Source organism: Haliaeetus leucocephalus, unplaced genomic scaffold, assembly GCF_000737465.1.
Source record: "Haliaeetus leucocephalus isolate CR32 unplaced genomic scaffold, Haliaeetus_leucocephalus-4.0 Scaffold351, whole genome shotgun sequence".
NCBI classification, from domain to species: Eukaryota; Metazoa; Chordata; class Aves; order Accipitriformes; family Accipitridae; genus Haliaeetus; species Haliaeetus leucocephalus.
The window spans coordinates 5,629,812-5,651,940 of record NW_010972787.1 but is presented as its reverse complement, the minus strand read 5'-3'; the positions used below and the strand labels follow the sequence as shown (position 1 = coordinate 5,651,940).

The 22,129-nt window shown below is 46.6% G+C and overlaps 1 protein-coding gene across 1 annotated transcript in view; it reads right to left on the bottom strand.

Annotated features, from left to right (window-relative positions):
- Positions 1 to 2,646: 2,646 nt before the first annotated feature.
- The window catches only part of MTUS2 (microtubule associated tumor suppressor candidate 2), a 196,496-nt gene continuing 177,013 nt past the window's right edge, over positions 2,647 to 22,129 (bottom strand). Inside the window, exons 9-14 of the mRNA XM_010572701.1 lie at positions 17,006 to 17,111; positions 15,104 to 15,177; positions 13,481 to 13,579; positions 11,928 to 12,047; positions 9,190 to 9,287; positions 2,647 to 3,999 (exon numbers count right to left, since the gene is read on the bottom strand). Of these exons, the coding sequence (XP_010571003.1) occupies positions 3,783 to 3,999; positions 9,190 to 9,287; positions 11,928 to 12,047; positions 13,481 to 13,579; positions 15,104 to 15,177; positions 17,006 to 17,111 (714 nt within the window). The 3' untranslated portion in view covers positions 2,647 to 3,782. The remainder of the gene's footprint in view (positions 4,000 to 9,189; positions 9,288 to 11,927; positions 12,048 to 13,480; positions 13,580 to 15,103; positions 15,178 to 17,005; positions 17,112 to 22,129) is intronic.

Sequence of the window (22,129 nt, the reverse complement as noted above, 5' to 3'; positions counted from 1 at the left end):
TTTACCGTAATGGGGTAACCCTTTAATGGGGTTTTGCTTTGTTTTCCATTTATTCCAGTTTCCGTGTGCACAGACATACAGAAAACACTGCAGGACACACCGGTTCGTATGCACCGGCCCATATGTGCGCTGGCGCATATATTTATTATCAGGAATATATTACACTTATCTGTACATCATAACTGAAATAATACAAACTCTTCCTGTAATCGTTAGCCACATAGTAAACGGGACCACAGAACTGCTGCGTGGGAAACTGTACAGAGGCTCCTCAGCGTGTCCATGGGACACAACCACCATCAGTGCAGAGACGTAATATACCTGATTTTTGCACTTGATATAGTTTTTCCTTTCCTCCCGCCCTCCCCGCCTGCCACCACCAGAAGTCTTTGCCACTGTGCATCTGCCGAGTTAACCCCTCTGTGCCAGCAGCCACAGGAGGTGCCGTCCTAATGGGGCCAAACGGCGCTTTCTGGCAGAAAAACGGAGCTTTCCTCCAGCTTTCCCAGCTCTCTGTGCCCCCTGCTCTCCTGCCATCCCACTCGCTCCCAGTGCCAGTCTCTGGAGCCCCTTCAGAGCAGCTGTAGGCTGGTTTTATTGGCGCTGCAGCCTTCTGGGTTGATTAAAGATTAACCAAAGCAAACTGCTGCTTTTTTAGAGACACAGGGGCAATAAAAACCCTTTTCTGCTTAGCGCTGGCTGCCAAAGGCCACCCTACCCTGCCGAATGGGAAAGGCCCCACGGGTGCCATGGCTTTTGGGAAGTCTCCAACCCCCGAAAGTAAAAGCTTCCCCTTGCTTGCCTTTCAGCAGGGACGGCCAAGGAGCAAGGACTAGGGATGTGGCCCCACACCGCTGGGGATGCCAGGCTCGCCTCGCGTGGTCGCAGCTCCCTGGCCATGCACACAGGGGTCTTCATCCCGTGGGAACAACTGCCCCACTCAGGGGCTGCTCCCTTCCTCCTGGGGCTTGGATTTTCTCACCTCCTCTGGCATGCAGAGGCAAGGAGGGACAGGACGGAGGAAGAGCAGGAAGAAGGAATAACCTTTTTGGGGGAAAAAAGTCCATGTTTCTGGGCTTGCACCAGAAGGAACCACCCTTCACAGCCCCACAGGGATGGGTTGCTGGGTCCTTTCTGGTCAGGCAAAACTTCCTGCAGCTTTGCTAGCGATCGGGCAGGCCCCAGAGGCCATGCCAAGGAAGAATCCAGTGAGAGGGCAGGATTGGGAGGCAAAAATTAGATGGGAAAGGGATTGGCAATGATACCAAATGATGGTGGAGCTGAGATCGGTCCCAGTTTTCCCACCATAAAAGCCCCACTCCCAATTCACTGCTGGAAGCATCTCTTGCATATGCATTTAAACCAACAATGTGATAAGGAAAGCACCAGAAATAGAGGGAAAGAATGAATAAATTAAAAAAGGACGGGCTCAGCCAGACCATCCCGAGCCAATAATATGCTCTAGTGGGTTTAGCATGGTGTCGTTGCAAGAGGCAACGGTTTTTAAACTAAAAGAAACTAGGTTTAGATTGGACATGAGGAAGAAACTCTTTACAGTGAGGGTGGTGAGGCACCGGAACATGTTGCCCAGAGAGGTTGTGGATGCTGAATCCCTGGCAGTGTTCAAGGCCAGGTTGGATGGGGCTTTGAGCAACCTGGTCTAGTGGAAGGTGTCCCTGCCCATGGCGGGGGGGGTTGGAACTAGATGATCTTTAAGGTCGCTTCTAACCCAATTCATCCTATGATCTCATTGTATCAGAATTGTATTGGTGGGATGAAACATGACAATGCAGTAGGTATTGCAGATATCTGTGCATTTAGCAAGTATGAAAGTGATTAAAATTGTACTTGGCAAGAAGGGGCTTTGTGTGCATGTGTGTGCTAGGTATCTATCTTACTTTCAGGTTGTACTTGCTGGACACACTAAAATCTAGTAATGCATTTCAACAGTAGTAGTTGGTGTGCCATGATCTATTCTAACAAGATGCTCAATTTACTCAGTATCACAGTATCATGCAAAAGCTGCTACAAAAATAAATTTCTCTAAAAAGGAGAAAAAAAAAAAATCACCTTGTTTTTTTCAAAAGCTGTGGAGCAGGCCACAGGTGCTTTGACGGTGATTGAAGCTGTATCTAAGCTGCAGTCTGTGAATCCTGAGTACTTCCCAGGAAAGCTGAAGCACAGCTCACCTCCGAGCAGTGCGGCAGGGCTGTGCAATTCCACCTCCGCTCACCCGGGTAGGAAAGCTGCTTCCGCACCCCAGGGGTTTGCTGCACCCACTGTCTCCCGCTTACTTTGACCCCCCGTGTTCAGAGCAGGAATGCACACAAGCTGGATAGAAACGCAGCCCACATATCTTTTTTTTTTTTTTTAATTATGCTCAGAGATTTTTTTCTTTTTTCCTTGCTAGCAGTGTCCCACCAGAGCCACTCCTCAGCCTCACCACCCCCTCGGGTGGGGGGATCACCCCGAGCCTGGGTGAATTTTTTTGCGTCTAGGCAGGGAAGTTAAAGGTAGTTTAGCTGCTCTTTTCCACGAATCTTGAAAGTGCTCCGTAACTTTGGGTAAGCTTTAGCAATGTGAAATAATATATATGTGGAAGGAAAGAAATTCTGACCTCATTTGCGCCCATGTAGTCCTCTGTGCTCTATTTGGTGTTTCAGGTGGGAGGAGGCTAGAGCCCTAGCACGTGCCTGGTATCTCATCCTAATACTGGAAACGTCTTGGCCAGCAAAGGTCAAGGATGAACAACTTATTTTCTCCTTCTTGCTTACAGGAGTTGAAATAAATCAAAATGGACAGGAACCTACAACCAGAGGTTCTGATCATATCCAAACCAGGACAAGGTAAAACAAGAGAAGATCTAACTAGGATTTAAAGACACTAAAATTGAAACACGTTATCCAGTAACCTCTATCAAATTCGCTAAAACCCTCAGGTTTCTCATCTCTAGCCTATCATCTCCACTTACAATATCGATGCTAAGAGTTAAAAAGCAGTGAATGGTATGCGTATCTTTTCTGGTGTTCAATGCAAAGGTGATGGTTTCAAAGGCAGTACTGTCTCAGAATTTCAAAGTCGCTGGTGTTCATGTTACATAGAGTACCACTTGGTGGTCATTTGGAAGGCGCTTCTAATTCTGTGTAACTTTCTTCTAGGTTGGGTATAAATATTCCTGGGAGGCTAAACAGAAATGCATTTCGTTTAGATACAAGTCTTAGGCACAAGTTAGAAAACTGCTGACTGTAATGAAAATATATCAGCACTTAGTAGTATCCAATAATATAAAAAAATGCAATTCAGAACATCTTCAACTACATATATATGTGTGTGCGTCTATATATATAGGTATAAAGGTACAATACGTACATGTATATAAACACAGACACATATACAGAAATATTCACAACTTGAACTGTATTTGTAACTAACCTGAAATACTGCAGCAAAAGTTCATTCTGATGAACCATTAATATAGTATTTTCCAACTTTTGGCTCTAACCATAGTTAAAATGTTAACACATCAAACTAAACGTTTTGCTATCCTAACTTTCTGCTGTCCTATCTTTTTGCTATGTTTTTGCTACCCTAATCAATGTGTCAGAACCAAGAGCTCCTATATGGGGACTGTACCCTGCCTAGTGTAAAGCTATGCAGCTACCGAGCATGCTTGCAGCCATGAACCCTGGGTGCCTGTTGATGGTAATACTTCCTTGGATGGCAACATTTAGCAGATTGGAAATGCGTAAAAGGCAGGGGACTTTCGGCACGCAGGTGCCGAATCATCGCCGCAAGGTTCTGACTTTTGCCGGAGAGGAGTTCCCTGACGAGCAGCGATAAAAAGAAGTGGACGATGTGGGTGGGAGTTTCACGGGGCTCACAGCATCTCCCTCTTGCAGCTTCCAGAGGAGCTCTTCATTAGTCCTGCTCAGCTTCTTCTTCTCCTCCACTTCTTTCTCAACATACTCTTGAAGATTGGCATTCTCCTCTGACAATTGCCTGGAAAGGGAGGCAGGACATAGAGTTGAAAGTAGCAAAAACGCAAGGCTGCAGTGCACTGCGAGAACAGGTTTCTCCACTTACAGACAGAGCGGGTGGAGAAAGTAACTGGAAATTTAGGCTGAGATAAAAGCGCAGGCGCACGCTCACTGTCCCCCAGCGCTGGCTGTCCCTGGGAGGTGTGGGTTTGGGAGCAGGGTGGGAGCTGAAGAGAACCCCATCGGTCCCCACGGCGGGCGGCCAGGACCGCAGAGCACACCAGCTCCATGCCGGTCCCACGCTCATGCCCAACCTTGGCATCTGGAGAGGACTTCAGAGCTGGCCCCAGATACTTAGCTTGGGGACGTAGGTAGGCGCAGTGGTTTCAATCGTCCCCTTCTCATCAATATTTGCTTGTGGCTGAGCCGGTTTTGGCCCCCTGAGAGCTACCCTGCAATGAAGCTGATTGATAGGGGCGTTCCATCCCCCCCGTTCAGCGCATGGAGGAAGCGGCATGGGGTTGTGGCCTCTGGTTGCACAACCTGTTCGCTGGCACAGCAGTTTCTACCTGGGAATGTGCTCATAAATCTCCACGGAGGCAAACCCACCCCCAGATAGAGCCCAGAGCCCTGGGTCAGAGGGCACTTGTGCTCCCTGCACATGCAATGCCTTGGATGGGACTTCTGTTCCTGCACCAAGAAGACGAGGGACTTCAGAGATCACCCCAACGTGGCCTGCCCCAGCAATGGCACCCCTGCAGATAACCAATAAGCAGCACAAAGTGCAGGTGGGCTCCTTAAATCCTGCTTTCTCCCTGGCTTCAATGCCTGGCTCCAGCCACCTTTGCCCTGTGGCGTTTCACAACCCAGAAGTGCTTGCAGTGCTGTGCCATTTTTTTCCAGAGCAGCACAGCAGCTAGAGCAGTCCCCAGAGCGGGATAGTCCTGGGTTTTAGACCTTCTTCTGTCTGATTGAGGACAAAAAATCCAAAGTCCCAACTCTGTGGAGAGCTGTAACTCTCACCCTTGTTTCTCAACCCTGCCACCAAAGCTGTGCCACGAGCGAGGGAGCATTTGTGGGGCAGCAGAGCAAGAGCAAAGAGGTGAGAGCGAGCAGTTGCATCCCTGATTCTTCCAACCAGCTGCTATTGCATGCAAAGGGAAAGGAGCCTGTGCTCCCTGTTTTAGCTGATGTCTTGATGCAGAATTCAGCTCAGCTTTGAGGCCTTCCCTCTCCTCTGTAAAAACGGCCATGAAGCTATGGGTCCTTCTCCAGCTCCTTTCTCCTTGGTCCTAATGAACCTTCTATTCCTGACTGCAACACCAGGGAAACTTCACCAGTAAGGACCAGGGAGGTGTTTTCCCCGGAATGCCCTATAGCCTGATGGCTTTTTGGGAGGTGAGGCATGGAAATCTCCTACGGGCACCACAACCTTAGTGAGTCTACTCTCATCTAACCAGGTGACTGGTTTTAAGAGAAACAGGGCAGTGCAGGCAGACTGTGGGACCTGATCGAGATGTGTTTTGGGCATGTGCTGGCAACACCACCATCCCGGAGGATGCGTGCAGGAACACCTGGCTTCTGCAGCCCCATTACACTTGGGCAGGAGCCAGGTCCTGATGTGATCAGCCTGGGGCAGCTCTGGGCATGTACCTAACCTGATCTACAGGCAACTTTTAGAATTTTAAAGAAAGGAACAGGGAGGCACCTAACCTCCCCGTAGGTATTTCCAGGGTTCAGCAGCAGCTGGGTGTGGATTTTGGATGCACACATGAAATTCTGCACAACTCCTTTTCTGGGTAGAGCCTGACGCCCATAGCAGATGTCATGGGCTGCTGGTCCACTCTATGGCATCAAAAGTCTCTGAGAGGGTGGGGTTGGCACTTCCAATTTTGTTTAAAAAATATTTTAAAAGAATTTCTGCTTTTTTAGCCTCGGTTCCTACAGAAATGGAGCTCAGGTGATCAAGAATATGTCTGTCCTTCTCCCACTCCCTGAAAGTTTTGATCCATGAAGCAGTGGCTAGCAGAGTCAAAGGATTAAAAGACACAAGTTGGCAGAAGTTTTCACAAAGCTGCTTGTCTGGTAGAGGAGGAAAATCCTATTCATGGTCCCATTGGGCAACCAGCTGTGGCATGAGCTCACAGTCTAATAAGCATGAAAAAATCCACATGGGAGCTCACCCTGAAGAAATAACTCCATAGGAAACCGCTTGCTACACATGGAATTACTTTTTTTTTTTGCAGTGTCTAAGAAGACAGGCCATAAAAGTTATACACAAAGCCCCACTACATCCTTTTCCAGCCTGCATTGGCTGAGGAAAAAAAAAAAACCAAACACATGCCTTCCCTGCCTTTGTGTGGCTTAGTGTGTGACTGGCTGGTAAAGCTCATCTGGGTACTGGGAACAGGCTAGTCACACCAGCACAGACCTGAGAGCACGGTGAAGGGCACAGCTCCCTCCTCTGCTAAAGGCACCGCTTGGACAGGAGACAAGCGCACCCATCAGCACGTATCAGCCTCCTTTATATTGGAGGCTTAGTGCTGCTTCCTAGAGGTATGGTAGGATGCACAGTATCGGTGACCTCTGGAGTCGCTCACACAATAGACTTTGTGGCACTAATGCCCACTGCAATTTAGTGGCAGAGGCAGGCTGCAAGTTCTGTGCGTGATCTGCAGGTAAGTAGCGAGGCGTTTGAGCAGAAAAGAGCCTTGCAGCTCAGGACACACCATGCAGCATGTGGACACGTCCTCCAGAGAGACCTGCTTTGGCACCAGGAGGGAGAAAGGAGCTGCTGCTTGTTGCGCCGCTTATTTTAGCCTTGTGCACGTTGTGCTGGGAATTTACATCGTGTTACCTGATGTGACGTGACTGGGCACAGGCAGAGCCAGCTTCATGCCACCCAGGTTCAGAGGCAGCTCGCACAGCCAGCCGTACCGGCACGTTTCAGCAATGCCTCTGCCTTCAGCTCAAGATGGACAGATGCAGCATCGCTGCTTATAAAAGATACAGATGCCCCTTCAGCCCCTCTTCATTGTTCCGGCACAAGAAGGAAGAGAGGCAATGTAAAAGCAAATGCGTTCTATGTAAGTTTGTATCTGAGATGATACATGTTCCAATTTTAGACCTAACCCATCTAGTGAAACCTTTATCCCCAGCACTGCAGGCTTAGGATCAGATGTGTTCCTCTGCCAGCCTCCTGACAATTCAAGCAGCTGTAACAAATCACAGCCATAAAACCACAGAGGTCTGCAGGGGCACACTGACATGATAGGGATGCAGGGGAAGGTGCTTGAGTTGTGCCCTCGACTCACATTAAATCCTTCCCCCAAAGGCCCAGAGGTCAGTAGGTGCCTGGGCTATGCCAACAGACACCCTCCTGGGCATCTTCATCTCTAGGGTGCTGGAAACTACCGTTCCTCAAACATCCCCGGTCCAAAGGACAAAAAAAATGCTAGTTGATTTGGAGGGAGAATCCAAGATGTTGGGAAATCAGATAATTTATTCAAGTGCTTGGGGAAGTCCCAGCAGAGGCTCTGTGGAGCTCCTTGTCCAAAGCTGGTGAATGATCTACCTGCGAGGTTCTTCTTTCCTTTGCACGTGCCCTTGGCTATGATTGGAAATAAGTCCGTGGTGCACCCTTCAACACGCTGATGCCTCTGGGTCTCTCCTGCTGGCCGTGCTGCAAAGGCTGGCTTTGCTCTGGCTCCCATCCCTGCTGCTCCCCTCCCTCCTCTCGCTGCTGCTGAGCTGCCACAGCCGTGCGGGCACGCAAACTGCAAATCAGCAGAAACAGCTCTAATCCACTCTGTTCGCCAGCAAGGGCGGCTCCCTGAGCTCCTTCACGCTGCACTTCCCAGGCAGTGCCAGTACAACAGAAACGAGCAGTCAGGGTGGCTACTGCTGCCAGGAAAATGCATGTTTTAGTAACTCTGACTTTAAAGCCCTGCCTGACACTGTCCCTATAGCTGTCCCCAAACTGTTACTGTTGAAAACAACCGTCCTCTAAGTTGACTTTCCAGGCCAACCTCAAATTCAGCATTTCTCCCAAAAGATGTTCTTCGAAACCAGTACCTACGTAGTTAGGAGCAAGAAGTGAAGCGCTGCAGCCAGACGCTGGCAGGGAGTGGAAGGTGCTATTTGCCCAGCCAGAGACAAGCAGCTGCAATGCAGAGACGCCGAGCACTGACCCAGGCACCCTGGCTGCTGTCGCAGGCGCGGAGAGAGACTGCCACTTCCAGACCACACTTCATCCAGCCCAGAAGCAGGTGTCTCAAACCGGTCTGGTGACCCAGACCTTAAAAATTCCTGGTTTTCCTCCCCAAGCACAGAAAGGCTGTAGACATCCACCTCAGACAGTGACATGTATGTTACAGGAATTTACAATCAGGTGAGAGGAAACATAATCCTCAGCCCAATCTGAATGTTAGGGCAAGCAATGGTGCCTTTTAAAAATATCTACATACAGGAGACAATTTTTAAAGGCTTAATCGTTAATAAAGGAGACACAAGAAAGACAAAACCTAAAATTAAATCAGAGATGAGATGCTGAAGCTTTAAAAAGTCAGCTAAAAATTAAATTGCACTTTGGGGGAATGGCATCATTTCTGGCAACAATGATGGCTAGGCAGCTGGTGTGCTGGGACAAGTTCAGCTCTAGCATCTCCCCTGGTACCCCTTCTGCCTGGCTCCAGCTGCAATCTCTCGCCTTACAGCAGACTACAAACTCGCTGGGACAGGGACTGTCCTCCCCTTCTCTATTTCTATACCACCTAACACAAGGAGCCTTGTCACTCTTGTCAAGTTGTGACAAGGGTGCAGATGAAAAAGGCCCACCAAAGGATAACCCTGCCTGGGTGACAGTGGCATCGTTAGGATGTCTCTCCTGAAATTGCCTCGTTTCCCATCCCTGTTACCCACTGACTAATGGGTCTCAGGGCACTGACACTGAGATCAGAAGCTACAGGCAACTTTGCTCTCAGCAGCATGTGAAAATCATGGAAATACACAGACAGATACGTGGCCTTCCTTATGTTAAAGTAGGCAAACCCTGATATAAAAAGGATTTTTTAATAAAACAAGCATATCAGGACACCAATACAATTTCAGGAGGAAATAAGTTTTTCCCCTTCTGAAATAAATGTTAGCCTTGGGCAGCTCAGATCTGCAGTCTCCTTTCAAGCTCAGACAGATTGCAAATATCAGCACAAACCTTGTTATGACAGTATTTTGCTCAATCCTGGCTCTGAGTTCTTCATTCTGCTGTTGCAGCATGGTGATTTTTTCTTCCAGTTTTAAATTTTTTTCAGCCTGCAATGAAAGATTTGTTAAGTCTGAAGAAAGCCCAACACCTGATCCAAAAGAATTTGTTCTTTATCTTTATTCAGACCTAGAGAAACCTCTAAAATTTGAGGATAGATGGAGGTGGTCATCCTGACTGCAGCTGAAACCTGGACGTCTGACTCAACACCACATCATACTGGTAAAGTAAGTGGGGTCATCAGCAGAGCACTGAGTGGGGACAGAGCTGAACTAGCCCTTACTTCTAACTGAGGAGGAGAAGGGTCTTAGTCTTGTCCAGCGCAAATAAAACATCTTCCTCGGTGGTGCCCCCACAACTTTCACCCCTCGGGAGCCAGCGTTACCCGCCGTTGTTCTTGGATGGGGAGCTGGTGGCACCTGGGGAGCGTGGGGATGCCCAGCATGGAAAGGGCACTGTGGTGTGAGGGGTCAGTCTAGCGACGAAGGAGGAGTACAAGGTGGTATGACGTGCATCATCCAGCCTAACTAACCTCATCGGACATAAATTTCTGGCCTCCAACCTCTAGGATTACAATACCCTGGTTATGGGGAGGAAGGAGTTACCCACCAGCGCAGATTATGCCCAGCAGCAGCCTTCGACTGCTGCTGCATTCACACGAGGTGGGCTGCCCTTTGGAGACACTTCTCTCCACTGCTGACAGTGTCGGCTTAAATGACAGCCTTGAACTAGACATTTAACTTTAAGCTACAATTAAGTGAAATTAATCCTATCCCAAGCATAGGTAGCTTTTACTAAGGACAGTTCAAGGACAGAGCTTGAGGATGTCAACAGCAGTGTATTAAAACATGAGTAAGATGTTTATAGGCATGTACCACAGCCTCAGATGCCCTGTTTTTCCCAAGTTTTGAATCTGACATACTTCATCACCTTAGTTCTTAGTTTTCCAGCAGTTTGAATTTTGCTGAATTCAACAATTTTGGAAGAAAACAAGATATCACAGGGTAACCTTATCTCTGTGTGAGCTCGGTTATTGAATTTCCCAACCTTTTATAAAGCACCGAAATATTGTGCACTGGAGTTAGCAATAACTCACACTTAATGGCAAAGGCATCAGTTTTATGCTGTGGTTTCCAGTCTATGTAGGTTACCGTAAAGGATACTCCTGATTCTCAGATATTATGGCCTAGCCCAATATATTCTGTTAGAGCAGAATAAGGATTTTGTCCCCGTTTTGAAATGCTTTGAGAGAGGAATCATCGTCACGGGCACCCTCTCTGCTTCCTCAAAAGTTCAAGCAGTGGCTATGCCAGCATGAAGCATGGGAGAAGACCTGTGCATCTCCTTCCCTCTCCAGTGCAACCCTCACCCTACACCACTCCTCTCCTGCCACCTTCATTTCCAGCCTCCCTTTCAGCAGACAAGGAGCCAAGCCTGACCCTGTCTTTGACATGCCTTCCTGCTCCCTTATGAGACACCCCATCTTTCAGAGCATTTGGAGATGCCCTGTAGATGTTCTGGCAATTATAAAAGTAGATCTTTAAACAGAAAGCAGTTGTGCCTTTGGACCACAGTAGACCCGGTGTTTTACTGTGATAAAGGGCAGGAGCAGGACTGTGCGCTCGTATATGGTTAATTAGCAAAAGTAGCTAAATGACCAGGAACTATGTAGGCTGTTGTTTGGGATTCTTTTTTCAGTATAACACTATAGTGCATGTTTTCAGATGCTAGCTTAGCTCCAGGAGAAGTGTGTTGGAAAGAGCACAGTTAACAAGCCTCAGTTGTAAAGAGGCACTTTTCTCTACATCCACTTACTCAAGCATCTGTTCAGCAAAATAATCATCAGAGTTCTCAAATTTCCCCGTAAATGGAAACAAATCTTGCTGAATGCTGTGCTGAACCAGCTGTCCCAGCTCCCCAGCTGCGGTAGTGCCTCATCCTGTCAACACACTATATGTTTACTGTCACTGTAGGTTATGCCTTATAAAATGAATCCCCTTTCCAACAAAAAATGTAATTGATGGTGAACTGGGGAGTTCTTTGTTAGGGACCCCCACAAGCAAAGGATGAGAAAACAGCATAGGCTGCAGAAAAGCAATACGTTAGCATTGGAGAAACCTTTCCTAGCACAAGCCTTGCTAGGAACTGCTTGCTGAATATTGCTAATTCATACTCGCAGCTGGGAGCTCCCTGCATGAGCAGCAGCAAGACACACACGGCTCAATCTTCCTCCACTTGCCCTCTCCGGCCCTAAATGGTTACCTGACTCCTGTGGGGCCATCTGGTGCAGGCTGGTGTATGAAATTAAGCCCTAGACTACCACAAAGTTCCCCTTCCTCTGTTCTTCCTACACCACTCGCCTCGCTAACGTAACAGGCTGAGCAGGTATTGCATGAAAAAGCAATACAGATAAACAGATGTGTGGCAGAAATCAAGGGTATCGTGGGTGGGTGAAGGCATGGGAAAAGATCCCAATTTCTGAGTGAAAACCTGAGACATGGTACAGTAGAAGTAGCTATGTAGGCTGACAGTGGAACAACACAATATATAGCCATTTATGAATCTCTCTGACTGTGTCTTGCCCCAACTTCATGTGTTTTCTCACCCCTTTTAAGTTCATCTGCTGTAACACAACTTTTACTTTATATTACCTCTGCGGTGTCTCCTCTGGAAGAAAAATGACAACTCACCTGTTTTTCTAGCTTCATAATCATCTTCTCCTGTTCGTGAATCTGATGGTTCTTCATTTCCAGAACATGTTTTAAGCTCTTCAGGTCTTTTTCTAAGTGCAGATATGGAGCTCGTTCAATCTATGAAATACAGCAGTGATATGGGTATCTGTCAGCCTTCAACGCATCTTCAGCCATAAGATAAAGGTTCCTCAATGCACCCAGTGGTTCAAGAGTCTCAGTGATATGAAAACCACCTGGGCCTGGGTCTCCACAGCCCATCTGGACCCTGATATTCTCTCCTAGACCATTTCTTTGGCTGGATAGCCAACGGTACCCTTCTTTTGACCAGCCTCATGGCTAGAAGGATGGGATGCCAGGTTGTTCAGCAATCTCATTCCTGCTCATAGCTTGGGAACTGCATGAGGTGTTTTATGCTTGTGCAGGGATTTTGGCTTGGGAAAAGTACAAACATGGAACTGAGGAACTGAGGACAAGGGAGCTGGAGGTGAAAACTACAGTGTTCTGCCTTGCCTGCACCACTGCCTCACAGTGCCTGTTAACAAAGATCAGATCTGGTGGGGAAAGTTCCTCTTCTCCTTGAGAACTCCAGATGTAGGGGATACTAGGGTTCAACTCATGGGCAAAAGGTGTGCTGTGAATTATACTGACGAAATACTGTCGCTGACTTAAGCTGTTCTGGATTTTTCCCAGTGTAACTCACTCCAGTGAACTGCCTGGTGGTACTTGGCATTAACATCACTGTGACACAGCAGAATTTGTCCTTTCATGTAAATTAAATACGGCGGTAGAGGTGGAAAGGGACTGATACTACCTGTTTCCCACAGCCAGGTCTATTTCAGACATCTGCACTCCTTTCCTAAAGAGTTCTCTCACCTAAAAACTCACTGAGCCCCTTGCTCACGCAACTATTTTCATTCTGTCCCCTCTGTCACATTGACACAGCTGCCCATGGGGCTGTGCTGTGAGCACACTGAAACACCCCAAGTTAAAAGAAAACTCTTTTTGGAGAGTCATTTCAGGGTTATTTCATTTCAAATAAATAATTGCAGTGTGTGTTTACTTACACACTGTAAATAAACAGCATGGCCCCATTAGACAGCAGTTGAATGAATACTCCATCTGACAGGGCTGTCCCCTGCAAGTCCACAAAAAAATGCGGAAATACAAAGGATATCAAAGAAGTTGGTTCAGAAGGCACAAAAAAAGAAATCTAAATGTGAGAAGACAAAAAATAAAGAGAAAGGGGAAGAAGGGAAAGAAGAATAGACAGCAGTAAGGACATACTAGATGGATCTAATGAAATGTTTTGGAAACAGAGGTACAAATAAATGCTGGGTGAAAGAATAAAGAAAAAGAAGTAAAATCAGAAAGTGATGGATCTAGGCTAAGATTTCTGACTCCCCCTCAGAGCTCAAGATTTGGGGTCTCGGTTGGGACCTGCCCCCCTGTCCCTGGGGTGAGGATCCCATTGCTATCCACTGAATCGCAAGATGTGAGTCATACTTAGAAACACGTAGCTTGATGACCGTACAGTTACAGTTGCCATCTACCTTCAGTTGTTCCTCGGTGTTTTTCTTCAGAGCCTCTTCAAATCGGTCTGCTTTGGCCTTAAGAGATTGGTTCTGGAAGGTGAGGGTGTCTATCTGGTCCTGGAGGGGAGACACACCAATGAACACACCAACTGTGTTATCACCCCTCTTACATTCATACAAGTCATTCTGCACTGTAAAACCATGCGGGGAGCTGAACAAGGCTTAGAAACCTCTGCAAGGTGTATTTTTTACATAAGGCCACATGAACATCCGGTGAAGTTTTTGATAACCCAGTGCCTCAGGGAATCCTGAAATCCCTGCAGTGCCTGCAGCTGGCTGACACTGGCTGGCACTAGTTCATGAAATGTCTTTGATGCTAAATCACCCCATCGCCTTGGGCTGGATGAGAACGAGCATGTCCTTCCTTAAAAGAGCTGGCATTTATATCATGGGCATGAAAGAGATCATTTGTGCGGTCCCTGGAGTCTGAATGAGGTAGTAGATACCCCATCCCTGCTTCCTTCACTTTTCTAGGCTTCTAACATGGTGTGACAATGAGTTAGTGGTGTGGACTTTTTAAATGATCGTCATTTCATCTAAGAGCTATACAGAGGAACAACATATTATTTTAAGTAATCATATTTCTGTTACAATGAGAGGCATTTTTGTTACCTCTCTAAAACATCTGTAAAAGCCACAGTTGCTGTGAAACTGGTATTCTTATCTTTCATTTATGTAATTTCTTGGCTGCAACACTACATCAGCGCTTATTGCAAAACTGCCGACATGCCTCGAACTGTCACAGCCGCATGAGGAAGGCCGTGACAGTTGCTGCGTGCAACAGTATGTGTTAGGGGTTTTAAAAATTGTAAGTCATCTCTGCCTATGAATCAAACAAAGCTTGCACTATTTGCTGTGGCATCTTTACTTGTTCACACAAGATTTCTGAACTTAGCATGAATCACAGGGGCATGCTTCTGCCCTCCGCTCCTTGGGATTTCTTCATCTAGAGAGTGAGAACAGCACGGAGTTATTAGAAGGACTGAAAAAGCCATGACGATCTTGAGCTTGGTGTTAAATAGTGGGATCTGGGAGATGTGATGTGCGTTGCCCTCCGGTGGGAATGGAGATATGTCTACACCATGGGACTGGCTCCCCAAAATTAAGGCAGAGGGGAAGCATTTAAAGCACAAGCACAGGGCCAGGCAGGGAGAGGTCAGCATTTCTGAGCCCTGGGGGTACCTGCCGGAGGGTACTGTGTAGACAAGGTGATGCTCACAGTCACCGCAGGTGCCAGAACCCTCCTCACTGTGCAGGGAAGAGCTCCAGTTTGCTCCTTGTGCTGGGCCAGCAGCCAGCAGGGTCAGAAGGACATTTCTTTGCTTTACCCAGCTGCCTTTTCCTCCCTTTAGGTTTGCCCTCTCTTTCAGATAGTTTGTATTTTGCTGAACCAGCCAAGGGGGAGGAAAAAAAAACACCTGAGGGTGCTGGGTCTCAGTTTGGAGAGGCAGAGGACAAGAGGTACTATAGCTGGTAAGAAACAACAGCCTGGTGTGCTGGCGGCTGGCAACGGGGCTGGGGCTGCCCCGTCGCTGCTCTGCAACATCATTACAGGGGTGGGAAAATAATGAAACTGCTAACCTGGAGTGACAGCCGCAGTTTTTCAAAATTCTCTTCTAATTGTGCCTTTTCCAGTTTGTGAGCAGTAGTCAGTTCTGGGGAAGATACACAGACATGACATTGCTAAGTGGAGTCCAGCAAACCAGGGTCCAAGAGCACAGACATCATGAGCCAAGTGCAATTTGGGATGAGGTTTTAGGGCATGGCGGTTGAGTAGGAAATTAGAAGTAATATGCTTTGTGACCTTAGGTGAATTGTTTTGAGGATCAGGATTTCCTAATCTTTCACTGGTTGCTGGTACCTCTGTTTCTACGTGACCAGGTTCTGATTTTTCAGAACTGCTCAGAATTCCCGGCTCTTGGGGACTCTGATCTGAAAAGGGTCGGTCTGACAATGGGTCATTCACCAGTTCAGAGTGAGTATCCCCCAAATCAAAGATTTTAAAATCAGATATATTTAAAAGCATGGGTTTCAATCTTATTGCGGAGATGGTGGGGGGAGCAACTCAGATGCAAAAATGCAAATGACAGTGCCTCTCCAGGAGCTGTGGCAGATGACCTGTGAGGTTTATTCCATTAGTGAGACTGACAGAGCCCGAAGACAAAAAGGTCCTCTATTTATATTACATGATTTAAGGTTTCACTACTAGAACAACTCACCCTGGACTTAATAATAACCAAAAGTTTAATAACCAAAGTAAGTAGAATAAAGTTTAATCTCTAAACCAACGGCATCAAACTGTCAGCCAGTACAGTATTAGCATCTACCTTTTTAGTATACGGACCCTCTATTTTTTGTGTCTTTACCCCAACCCCATGGGGTTCTGCTCTCTAACCATTACTCATTAGCCACAATAACAGCAGAAATAATACCAATGCTTGATCTGCAGCTGCTGCAATGCCTCTTCCATGCACAGGAGGGCATTTCATACCCACACCAGGAGCAGGGAGCGCAAACTTCGGCTACCAGAGCCTTGATAAACCACAGCCAAGTTTTATCATCAGAAAATACTAACCAAAATGGACAGATAAGAATATCCTCAAGCAAGGAACAGCTTTGTTTTGTTTTTGTTTTCAAAACTGTATATGTTAATTTAAAAATGGTATGCTACATACCATCTCTGCCTATGAGGGAGGGGAATAGACTGTTCTCAGCTCACGTTATGCTCTGGACTGTGTGTCTAATTAAGACAGTGCAGAGCTGAGCAATATGGCTTTGGGGAAAGTTGTGGGAAACCTGCTACCGCTATTTAAAAATTAGACCCTGATGCTTATGTGTAAAAAAAAAAAAAAGAGGGAGCTTGTACAGGTAACTGTTAAATGTCAGCTAAAGCATGTACAAAGACATGTATTTAGGTACTGAACTGGTAGGGAGGAAACAGCTCTATCTGCAGCACCAAATCCCATGGAAAAACCGTAACACAAAATAAAGATAACGGTGCTAAGGTGCAGATTTGTACCAGCGTGTGGCTTTGGCCTGCTCAGCATGGCCAGACTTTTGCCACTGAAAATGATGAGTCTTGTTTTTAGAAGCAGTGTAGGCATTTAAGCACCTAAATTCAGAGATGTTCAATGAGCTCTAGCCTCCTGAGCACCCGAGGATTAGGCTCTTCAGAAAGTCTATGTGTGAAGTGAGGTGGAATTTGGACTCTGTGTTCCATGACCCATGGAGAAAGCCTTATCTTTGGCCCAAAGACTCCTCAGATAGTCTCAGGTCCAAGTTAGATGCTGTACGCTCTGCACACAGTTCTCCCTCACCCCTAGCATGAACCTGGTGGTCCACCCCATGTGAAAGCACTAGGCCAACACCAATCTTCTGTATCATCTGCTCTGGAGGAAGAAAATCCAGGCTTACACAACCTCACTACCGTGCTAATTCCTGCTCTAGAATAGCTCTGTAGCCATTGGGTTGTCTTTGGCTTACCTTGAATCTTGCAGTCATTCTCATCCTGCAGTACCGTAATGGCGACTAAGTGGTTATTTTCCAATTGTAACATTGCAGCTTCATGTACAGCTGTGATATCTTCCACCTGTTCCAATGACAATGAATGGAGACATGGATACAGGATTAGACATGCTGTGGCACGCTGACAAGCCACTGCTAGAGAGCTCCAGTGAGCTGGAAACAGTAAAGGGATCTACTGAACGTGACACTTCCAGCACCTGAGCCAGCTTTATTCATTACGAAACAGGCATGTTGATGCCTTGAGTGGCAGTGTGTAGTCACTGCTGATAGTATTTTTGTTCTTTTAACTCAACAGTGCTAAAAGAGATACATAATAAAGCAAAAGGCCAAAAAGCCCTTAAGCGAAGAAGCCATTTATGAAATGCTCAGAAATCTCAACATTCCATTAATCTAAATTATATGACCCGACTCCCTCTAATGGTCAGATAAACATGCACAGTTCTGAACCATCCTGGTTTTTGTCTTCACGGCACTTTGCTGCAGTGATTTTTATTGTAAGGTCTTGAATTAACTTCCACAGAAAGTGCCTATGAATTATTCATAGTTGTAAAATATTTATTTCTAGAGAAACATTGAAATTATTATCAGTGGCCATGTAAAATGAAGTGCAATCTATCACACTTCTACTTGAAAAAGAGTATCCTACAAATTCATCAATACCCAAATTCCTATGTCCGTTTGATTCATGTATTTTGAGTCCGCATCCGATAAACTGATGAAAGACATGACAGCACCTTTTTCAGTGCAGACACAAGAGTTTTCAGGTTGGTGTGGAAGTAAGCAAGACAACAGTGAAGCCACAAAACTTTTTCCCTATCTCATATTGAGGCCAGAAAGAGGTCCTGATGCTGCAAACTGCCCAAGAAACGGCACCGCACACCACACTGCACACAGCCATCACGGGAGCTGGGGATGCAGCTGGAAGAGGACTGGGGGCAGCGGGTGTTCCTGTGCACCCGATGGGTTTGGGACTCCTTCCGTACATTGTTTGTTACTAGAGTTGGCTAAAGGCAAAGCGAGATTCTTAATGATGGTGTTTCGATATGCATCATTAAAGAAAATACAGTGAGAAGTGGTGATCAAGGTTAAGGCAGTGGTCCAGAGCAGTTTCCAAATGCAATGCATTGATTTGCTTTTCTGGGTTTTGTAATCACAGTGATCTTATTCCCTACATTTAACACATCTGTGACACCTGGCAATGCAGAAGATCAAGGATCAAACTATTTTATTTTTACAATGAAACAGCTGTTCATTGCAAAGTGATCTGACTTTAAATGGTTTTTTTGCTCACTCTTATGTTAAATACTGCAGCTGAGCATGTCTTGACTGGGATAAATGTTATTTCACTGCATTTAACTGTCAAACATATGTGTTAGATTACTCAACAGAAGCAAAATTTCCAACCGTATCGGAGAAAGCATGCTCTTAGAATGAAAGATAGGCATTTAACATGGAATTTAAAACTATCCAAACTCATTTTCGTAATCATGTGGGAGACAACTCAGTGGTGAAGAACCGTTTGCAAAACAACAGGGACTCAGCCTGCTGATACCTTGCATGAAGGAGTGGGGAAAGGGGGACTAGGTGACTCAATGGGCTACTAATGGGATAGGGACTATCACTTGACTTTTCCCAGATCACTACGTCCTTGTGTATGATGTCTGTGTGCTGAAACCTCATGAGCATTGCCGTGTTCTTTACCTCGCCTTTGCTTAAGTCTTTATGCATACTCTAATTGCTTCTCAGCTGAGCAGCACCCCATAGGAATGATTACGCTCAACTCCAGTGTCTTCAGAAGGTGAAGGGGTCTCCTTTCACTGCCACCATTCTTGGCAGGTTATTTATCTGTAAAGCCAATTAAATATGTTCCAAATGGTCTGCAGGGATTTTTCTGTCTTCTGTGTGTTTCATATCCACATCCCAAATGACTGTTTTTAATCTTCCAGTGTGACCTCCTGTCTGCAGTATTTCGTAGCAATTTTTCATAGCAGATCGTCTACTTGGCACCGGGAAGCAGATCTCTTGGATGCTAATTCCAACTTCACCACTAACTTACTTTATAGGCTTGATCAACTCATTTAACCCGTGTTATGGTTATTTCTGGCTATAAAAAGAAGCTTAGGTGGGATTTTTAAGGCTTAATACAGTAAAATAAAGAGGAGGCTCTAGTGGGAGGAGTTCAGTAAATTGGTGGACAAAACAGCTTGAGCTGTGCAGCTTGAGCAAGAAACACTGGCAAGCTTTGCAATTTTGCCCTTAGCTGCAAGGAAATATGAGAAATATTGGGACACATTGGCACACGTGACCGGTCTGTGAGGAGTTTGTCTCTCATGCTCTGCTATGCTGAAAGAGCTACCTCACCTCCTCAGAGGCAGTTGAACCTCCAAAACCTGACAACTGTGTATCCAAAGAAACAACAGCTGTCTGATATTAAACTAAACGGTGACTATGGCAATACAGTGTGGAAGAATAAGTTGTGACTGGAAACCATGAAAGTGGGATGACTACCTTCCAAATTAAATGCGTGGACACAGAAATACATGCAGATCCATGGTTAAAAGGATTTTGCTATTGTTATTGCCTTCATGAATGCAAGCTCAAATCCCCCCCCCCCCCAGAGGGACAGCCCAAGGACAAGGCTTTTCTCATGTCCAGCATAAGAGCTCTTTAGCTCATGGGTTAGGTGCCTCTGCACAAATGCTGGCTGGTACCAGCACCAGCACAGCAGTGTCAGAGCTCAACAACTCTGGTCCCTCGAGCAGGCTTGCTGGTTTTGGCATGCTCTGAGCCGGGTGCTTCTCCTCTTCCTCTGAGCAGGGAGAGGAAGAACCAGAGGATTACAAACCCTTTGGGTCAGCAGCTGTTATGGATCCTTATTTCTCACGCACCTTGGTTCTTAGATTAACAAAGTTAGTCCTTTTCCTTGGCCAAGAAATATTGTTGGTGAGCAGCTTTCCAACCTGGCCCGTGAGCCTCCTCCAATCCAAGAGTGCTCAAGACAGGATGGCTGTACGACAGAGTAGGAACTCAAAGGGAAAACCTGCTAAAACTCATCATGAGAGGCTAATGGAACCACGGATTGAAAAGATGGGCTTAAACTCTGAGATACTAGGATCACAGCAGCACTTTCAAAGCAGCGGAGAGAAATGTTTGTGTTATCTTCAGTAATTCAGGGAACAAAGAGCTCTGGAGCAAACCAAAGGGCTGGAGGAGAGAGAACTATTTGCCCCACGGAGGGAAAGATGTGTTTCCATTGCTCCTCTGTGGTGATGAATAGAATCACAACAGATGAGAATCTGAAAAAAACCCAGTATACCTCTAGTCAAGTCCTATGGTGACCTATATCACCTTTTCTTGCACTGATCAACTTGAGGGGAAAAAAACCCACCATCTATTCTTGTGGTCCTGGGAGCTTGCAGAAACACTTCAAAGAGTAGCAGAGATAAGCCATAAACTATCTTAGCAAAAAATTAACTTGCGGAACAAATTCCTTCACAAATGCTAATGCCTGGTCATCCAGGAGAGGTAAGGCTTGCGGCTAAAGCTAATATCTTCTACTAGGCAAACTGACACACTGACACAGGGGAAGGAAAAAGAAAAAACAAGGCTCTTGGGAACACCACCCCTCCTTCATATCAGAAAGCAAAGCAGAAAATTTGAGGGGCATTGCAAGAAAACCACCTTGCATAAACTGAAATGAGAACCAGAACACATGGCTCAGCACAGCTTATAAGCATTTACAGAGAAAGATTTTGAAAAATATGGTTTAGAACACAAAACCCTGTTTGACAGCACCTTTCAATGCATCTTTGAAAATCAATGCACTGACAGAAAAAGGTAATTTGTCCAGGACAAAACAGCCCAGTCACATTAAAACCTTTATCAAACCAAATGGCACTGTGGTACCCAGGTGTCATGGTTTCACCACGCAGCCACTCACTCACTCACTCCTCCCTGCCCCGCTCCAGTGGGATGGGGAGGAGAATCAGAAAGGAGAAAAGAAGAAAAATAAACGGAACCTTGTGGGTTGAGATAAGGACAACTGGGACAACACCTCGGTTTGTATTTGCACTCCCATCCCAGGAGTGTTTTACAGTACATCAAGTACAGGCAGTAAATGGTAGCGTTTGTCTTTTTAAAAATAGTTCACCTTAAAGACAGCGGGCTGCCGTCTCTGCTGTGCCGTGTTGGTGCTCTCTTCTCCCCTGAGCTCAGCACCAGCTAGCCCCTTTGACTGGCTCCTGGATGTCTCAGCTATGGCTGCACCGTGCTAGACCAGCCTTTACCTCTTAAATGGTCTAAGTTAGCTTGGGCACAGGCTCTGCTGATGGAGCTGGTTTGCTCCTGAGCCCACAGCTAGTGCTGTCATCGTCCTTGGGAACTGCATGGGGCATGCCTGCGTGCTGCACCCCGCTGCAGCCCCTGCCGTCAGCCCCGCTCCCTGGGCACGAGCAGGGGGGAGCAGCAGCTCTGGAGCCTCGGCCACAGGCTCCTGCTTCAGGCAGCAGCCCCGGAATGCGCACTGGAGATACCCTGAGATACAGAGCATGCAGTCATAAAACCTTCTCCTCCACCTTTGGTCACATCCATCCATCTCACAGACCACACCTGCACTGCACTGTTGCTGCCAATTTACATTGTCTCAGAGAGTGAAAAATTCACCCCCCACTACCCCCAGCTGTGCTGGGCATTGGCAAAATCCCCAGGTTGGAGGGAGCGATGCTGACAAAGAGCGGGGGCTGTTGGCTGGGCTCACGTTTTGCAGACAACTGGCCCTTGCGCTGCATCGTCTGAGTGGCATACCCACAGCAGCGGGGACCGCGGCGTGTCAAAGCCTGATGGCACAGATTGCAGAGTTCGCCTGAGTGTGGCAGATACTCGTTTGAGAAAAGCCCTCACGAACTGTGGTGCTGGGCAATGGGTAAGAGTTGCAGCTGGAAAAATCAATCAGAACTGTATCCGCTGATCGCTGAATGCAAAATGAGAAAAGGCCAGGTAAATTGCCATAATCCAGAGCAAGGTGTTCTGCCACCAGGTGAGAGGTGCCTATAGGTGAGTTACAGTGCTTGTTTACTCCAGCTG